The 7,006-nt window shown below is 42.7% G+C and overlaps 1 protein-coding gene across 4 annotated transcripts in view; it reads left to right on the forward strand.

Moving 5' to 3' along the window:
- The first annotated feature begins 4,344 nt into the window (after window positions 1-4,344).
- scn1ba (sodium channel, voltage-gated, type I, beta a) overlaps window positions 4,345-7,006 on the forward strand; it is a 28,785-nt gene continuing 26,123 nt past the window's right edge. For 2 of the 4 annotated variants that reach the window (XM_015060404.1, XM_015060405.1), the window contains exon 1: window positions 4,347-4,898. Coding sequence is in view for 2 of the 4 variants with exons in the window: in XM_015060403.1 (XP_014915889.1) it covers window positions 4,862-4,898 (37 nt within the window). In the remaining 2 variants the exon portion in view is untranslated. Of the gene's footprint in view, window positions 4,899-7,006 lie in introns of all 4 variants that reach the window. The other 2 variants (XM_015060403.1, XM_015060401.1) reach the window with 2 other exon arrangements.

Here is a 7,006-nt window from a genome sequence, read left to right on the forward strand (position 1 = left end):
GACCCCGACCCAGGCCCCGGCCCCTGACCCTCGCCCAGACCCCGACCCGGACCCAGACCCCGACCCTGACCCAGACCCCGACCCAGACCCCGACCCTGACCCCGACCCAGACCCCGACCCCTGACCCCTGACCCTGACCCCTCTAGCTCGCGCTCACACACGTGACGTGACCAGGCGCATCTCTGCGAACAATGAACCAACAGTGGCTGTAAACAGGCAGATTTTGATCTAAAATGTTTGGAGATAACCGAGCGCTAAATCTCAGTTTAAAGGTGGTTCCACCAGATATCTGGGAAAAAGTTGAAACTTCTGAATATGAAGAAAATTAAGATATTCTGTAAAAAGTCTCATTTTTAAACACAAACAAAAATAATTTTGTTAATCCAGACTGAAACAGGAAAACCTGATTTCATGTCAGACGGTGAGTGTGTTTTTATGCAGCATAAACTTCTGGTTTTGATGATAAATGATGGTCCATTCTCTATTTTTATTGGTTGTTTTATAGATATGAAACATAAACTGTTCTTTTCAGGTTTTACTGATTAAATAAAAACAACATAAAATGTCCTAAAATTTTCATGTTGATTATCTTTACCAAACTTTTGTTACTTTTTTTAAATTTTCAGGATCAAGAACAGAATATCGCCCAGTTTTCCTCTTTTTTTAAATTTAAGTCTGCTATTCTCGTAAAAATCACAGGAGGCCTTTAACTGCCTGCCCTAAACACAGTAACTCGTTAAAACAAGAAAGTTAATTATAATAAATAGTTTTGTCTGTTATTAAAACTACGTTCTCCTCCTGACCACCAGGGAAAAAAATATTGTCCAATCACCATTTTTTTAAAATCCCACAGTGTTTGTAAGATAATAAAAGATTTTATGCACTTACTTTGTCTCTTCCCATAAAATGTGTTATTACTGATGAACGCCATTTTTATGAATGAGAAAAAGGTACATACAAAAGTCCCGCCCCTTCACATGTGGTATCAATGTCCTCTGTAGATACCAAAAGGAATTAATTCAGTAGAATGGAGGGGGTGGGAGATATTCAAGTTTAGAAATGTCCTCTACAGAGGACAAAAATGAACTACTGGTAGTCAGGAGGTTAAACCAGAAAGTCATAACAATTAAATGGCAACAGCTGGCAGGAAGTCAGAAAGAAAATCTTTTTAATCTGTCAGAGGAACGAATGTTTCGTTAAAAAGATAAACCATTGAGTTTTAATGAGATAAAACTGCTCCTGCTTTCAGTTCCCAACTCTGTTAGCTAAACACATCCAAAGAGGTCCTATTCCAAATTAAACTGAAAAAAAGGGTTGATAAAAGATGAATTGATAAAAGATGAATTGATAAAAGATGAATTGATAAAAGATGAATTGATAAAAGATGAATTGATAAAAGATGTGAATTTTACCAGTCTCCAAACCTCGTTTTGGGTTCGGTTGAAGTGAAATCGATGCGATTCAAATATGTGAACAGAAACTGTTCCAGAAGCAAGACATGGACTACAGAGCAGGGCATTCTGGGCAAATGCAACCAAAGCTAACATACTAGCCTAGCGCTAGCAGCAGAAATGGCTCCTGGTCTTTAGCCTAAAGAGAAATCCTCCAACCGCTAAAATCTGACGCCTCCATCTTGTTTCCATCTGGTGAAGAAGGAAGTTGCTCTCAGTGTCTTCAGTGGTTCTTGGTGCAGCGCCCCCACAGGCCAGGAGGGGAACAGGTTGGTTTGACTCAGAGAACCTCAGTAGCTGGAGGTGGAGCAGATGTTCTGGTTCCAGTAGAACCGGGTCGACTGCACCATCAGGTCCTGATCTGCAGTTCTCTGCATGTGAGCATCATAAAGATGTTTTCAGTGAGTGTCTAAGTCACACAGGCAACCATGAGGAACTGAAATTGCTTCTCCAGCTTCTGTTGACTAACGGTGAACATTTTCTCTTGTTGGTTTTTGGTTTTTCTTTTTTAAAATAAAAACTAGACTTTTAAAACTGCAGCTCAGGATTATTTACATGCTTTATCAATGTTCCTTCTGTAAATGTTGGATTTTTTAACACAGATCTCCTGAAGTTTGTTCTGCTGAAGTCGATGACACCTTTGCTCTGCTCTCTCTAAATCCACTAAATGTCACTAAATCCATGTTGAAATGCTGTTAGTCGTGTTGTTCTTAACAAGAGGGGTTCCTAAATCAAATTCTGCTCAAGGCCTCATTCAACATTGAACCGGCCCTGCATGATGAGGTAAATCCGCTGCACAGCGCATCTCTGCAGATGTAGAGGGACAAACAGGAGGTTTAATGTATGTGGCTTTATAGCTCCTTCATTTCGTGTCTATTGAGTTTAAGCGCCACACAGACCGTTTTGGTTTGAATCGTTCTGATCTCCGCGCAGCAACTTTACCTGACTTTAAGTAGACAAAGCATTTGATATGCATTGTGTCGCCGCAAAATAAATAAATAAATAAATAAATAAATAAATAAATAAATAAATAAATAAATAAATAAATAAAAACCCAGCGTGCTGCGCTGGTCATGAGGCTCCTCCCCGGGCTGAACCACCGTAACGGACCGGCTAACCGGGAACTCAAAGCAGACAGTCAGCATGACGTAAACGCACAGGCCGCGCATAATGCTTTGTTCACAGACATGTCATTGTCACCTTAATGTTCAATGCGCACCGCTAAATGTGCGCTGTGAAAACCTGTGAACACTGAAAGCAGCTCAGTCTGAACTTTTGCAGTTGAGCTGCAAGCAGAGCAAACACGGTGGATTTAAACTTGACTCCTATGGACTCTCGCCCTCACAGGGGGTTGATGCAGGTGAGCCTATATGAGCGATCCGCGCCGAGGTGAACTTCAGAGATCAAGTCAGGACAGAGTGCGCAAAGTGGAGTGATGGGTGCGCTTCCTGTTCAATGTATCAACTATAAAAACCATAAAAATTATAAACCCATGTTTATTTCAGGAATAATTCAGCCCCACCAGTAAAATGCTCACAGCAGAAGATATATACATATAAATGTATATAAATATACTGGGGGAAACCTGCTGTTTCCGGCGCTCAGTACCAGCAGACAGGATGCTACTGTTATCACTGTTGTCTCCGTGATGCTGCTTGTTCTCTGACGAACCTCTAAAGCTGCAAGGTTCTTGCTGAATCACCAAAAGCAGCTCCTGTCCTGCCATTTGGCCTCTAGGTGGCAGCATTGTCCTACACATCAATGGGATAAAAATGGAAACATGAAGATTTGACTGGCAGAAATGAAAGATGAGTCTTCTAAGTTTATTTTCTTCTCATCAGACGGATTTTCTGTCTTAGTTTGATGAGTTGATGCCTGGGAGGCAGAGAAGAAGAAGAAGAAAAAGAAGAAGAAGAAGAAGAAGAAGAAGAAGAAGAAGAAGAAGAAGAAGAAGAAGAAGAAGAAGCTGGTTTTCATCCAGTTGGTTCTGATCGGTCCCAGTTTGTGATGCTTCAAACTGTGAAACTGTTTCCTTCCTGTTCGTATTATTTCTGTTTATTCTTTTATTTTTGCTTGTGTTTACTTTATTGTTTTATAAAACAGTTCAGCACAGAGGGTGTTGGTGAAGCATATCATTAGCTTCATGCATTAGCTTCTGCTGAATACCATATCAGTTTTAGCAGTTGCTTCAGTTACATGTTATGTTGACAAAGCTTTTTAACTTTAGCTTCTAATTAGCACCGTGTAAGTGTAGTGCTTTATCTCTCATTAAATACCATGTTGGTTACTGTAGCTCTGGTAGCATTAGCTCTCATCAAATGTGTTTTTATAGCGTTTTACATACTTTCTGCTAAATACCATGTTGGTATAGCAGTTTAGCATTAGCTTTCATTACCATCATGCTATTTCACTTTAGCAATAGCTTAAATACAATGTTGTTATAGCGCTTTAGCAATAGCTTCCACTAATATTATGTTGGTATTTGCTTTAGTATTAGCTTCTGCTAATTACAGTGCTGGAATAGCCTTTTAGCTTTAGTGGTGCTAATTTTTGTGATTAGAGTTTTAGAGTTTGTGCAGCTAACTGTGTAGCCCCCCCTAGAGGTCAGGAGGATTTAAAAGTCCTGATATGAACTCTGAGATCTTCTCTGTTTTATGTTTGTTTCTTAAAAGTGTCATATCTGTTGAACTTGGAGCCGTTAATTATGACGCTTTAACTCATCAGCAGAACCTTTTCATCTGCCTAAAAACCTCCCGCCTGTTTCTGTTTTTGCATCTTCTCTGCAGCATGTGGGACCTTCAGAGGATACGGAAGCATCACAGGGAAATCCGTTACCATAGCAACACTTCTATGGCTCCCCCTCCTCCTCCTCCTCTCTGCTGCTATGTTTCGCCTCCCTCCCCCGTCCCGGAGCGCATCGTCCCTCTGTCAGTTTCCGCGCGTCGCTCTGAGGGAATAAACGCTCCAGAGCCGATTCCTCGGTCTGTCTGCGCTCCGGATCAGCCTGTCTGCAGCCCGACCTCCTGCTGGACGGCGGGATGGAATCCGCTCACCTTTGACCCATCGGTGGTTTTGGAGGAGAATATCAGATTTTTTTGTGGAGGAAGCAGAGAAATGTGAGAGTAAAAGCAGCTGAAACGTCTCCAGGACCCGACGCTGCTTCCATTTCCTGCTCTGGACTCTGAGCTCTTTATCCGTTTGGACCGGCCGTCCTCCATCAGGTCCTCAGCCACTCCTCCTCCCTCTGCGGCTCCCCTCTTCATCAGGAGGAGAGGAAGAGGAGGGCAGACCACACCCAGAGTCCCAGCAGCTCCATTCTCCTCTTCCGGGCTGCAGAGGGTCCGGACGTGTCGGCGCTGCAGGGCGCAGAGTGTGTGTCGGTGTGTGTTTGGTGCCTGAACGGAGCCGGGATGCTGCTGCTGCCTCTGACCCTGCTGGCTCTTCAAGGTGAGTGGCTGTTTGCTGATCTCTGGCTTCACCAGGATTCCTGTTTGTTTTACTGGAGGTCAGCATGCAAACTTTGATATTTTAACCAACACTTCCTCAGGCTTTCTGGGACTTTTCCTCATGCATGACCTTCAGAGATGCTGCAGAAATATCATCGTTTATGTAAGAACTCCCAGCTGCTTGGAAACCAAAATATAAGAACATGAAAGAAATAAAGAGCCAAAGAAGAGAAGCTTAAAGACGAGCTGTGAACTTCTGGACGCCTCCATCAGTCATAAAATATTCAGATCAGGCTGCAGATAGAAGTAAAGATGGACAGGAAGGAAACGATTAGCAGCGATTAAAGGTTGAGTTTTAAAGCTGCTGAACGGGACAAATCATAAATAACCACACAGAGGCTGAAAATGTCGCCAAAGAGGGATTAGTTCTTCTTTTATTAAACAGTGGAGATGCTGGGAGTCTGATCCAACAAGGAACTGCTCTGAAATATCATTATTTTATTTTCCTGAACTTTAGCTGTGTTTACAGGAGTTTTCATTCATGACAATTTGAGCAAACGGCTGAAAATGCAGAAAAAATACAGAAAGTTGCAAAACCCAACTCGTTAAGTGCTGCTGCTTAATGAGGAGTTACTTTTCATTTCCTCTGCAGAGGCAAAACTTCCTTCTGTTCTTTAAAACCATAATTTACATTAAAATGCTGGGAAACATCATATTTAACTGATAAATATGTTGATTTTTATTTAACATCAGCAGGAAGGATGAGTGTAAAAGTTCATTAAAATAATGAGGGATGAAAGGTTTGTAAGGATGGATGAGTGGGAAAAACAGATGTAAAGGAGAAAGTGGAAGATTATGGAAATGAATCAGATGGACGATTCAGTTGGCAAAGGGGAAGATTAGTGGGATAAATGAAAACAGATGAGAGGAAAAGAAGGACATAAGGAGAGATGAAAGGGATGATGAGGTTTGTAAAGAGGATTATTAGTGAAAAGGAGGAGAATGAGTGAGAAAAACTGAGATGTAAAGAAAAAGGTGGAAGATTATTGGGATATAAACGGAGGATGATGATGGTGATGGTGATGATGATGATGATGAGTCTTGAAGGGGGATTAAAAAGTCAGACGTTTATATTGAGGAATTTTTTTTTTTTAAAATTCAACCAACAACCAAATTTTTTTTGGTCATATTTAATGATTAGATGATTAAGTGTGAGATGTTTTTTTTTTTTTTTTCCATTTCCACTTTAAGGCCCAAAAGCATCTGCTGGTCTGAAAATGAGATGAATCCCTGAAACCAGGAGAAGAAGAACGTTCTCCGTCACGGACGCTTTACTTCCTGTATTCATCTTCTAAAGGGTCAAAGTGCGTCTTCAGCAGGATGCAGGTTTTGGTGACTCGGTTAAAGAGCCGCAGCTGAACTGACTGCGTTCATGAAACTCATGCAGTGAATGAAGTTCAGCTGGACGCCAAGGAGGGAAACAACATGCTGCAGATTTATCTGATCAGATTCATGAATTATCCACCAGCTTTAATCTACTTATTAATTTAAATAGTGGTGGAATCCAGGGGACGCTTACTGGCCCCTGCCAGCATGCCTAGGTGGGCCCCATGTGGGGGAAAGGAGGGCTGATATATGGGTCCCACATGGGTTTGTCCATGTAGGGTCACAGCCCACATGGGTCCTACTTGGGCCCTATATGGTGGTGGCCCACATGGGTTTGTCCATTTACTGCCCACGTAGGGCCCATGTGGGCTGTGGCCCTACATGGGCAAACCCATGTGGGGCCCATATATCAGCCCTCCTTTCCCCCACATGGGGCCCACCTAGGCATGCTGCTCCTGAGAGCTGCGGCGGCTGATGCAGCAGCGCCGCCGCATTACGGAGCCATTAGTCTGCAAATGGACTCCTCATGTCACCAACAGAACCGGTACCGGGTCTCCAGGGGTCTAAACGACCCAAAGTTCTGCTCAGTCCAGCAGCTGTTCGCTCCTCTTCCTCAGTCGGGCCTTCGGACCATTTCCTCTGTCAGGGTGGGAACAGTCCCGCTGTTTATGTTAGCATTAGCTTTTGCTAAACGTCTCGTTGGTTTAGCATGTTAGCATTAGC

The sequence above is a fragment of the Poecilia latipinna genome, unplaced genomic scaffold (assembly GCF_001443285.1).
Source record: "Poecilia latipinna isolate Pla-1442-1.1 unplaced genomic scaffold, P_latipinna-1.0 Scaffold1709, whole genome shotgun sequence".
Taxonomy (NCBI): Eukaryota; Metazoa; Chordata; class Actinopteri; order Cyprinodontiformes; family Poeciliidae; genus Poecilia; species Poecilia latipinna.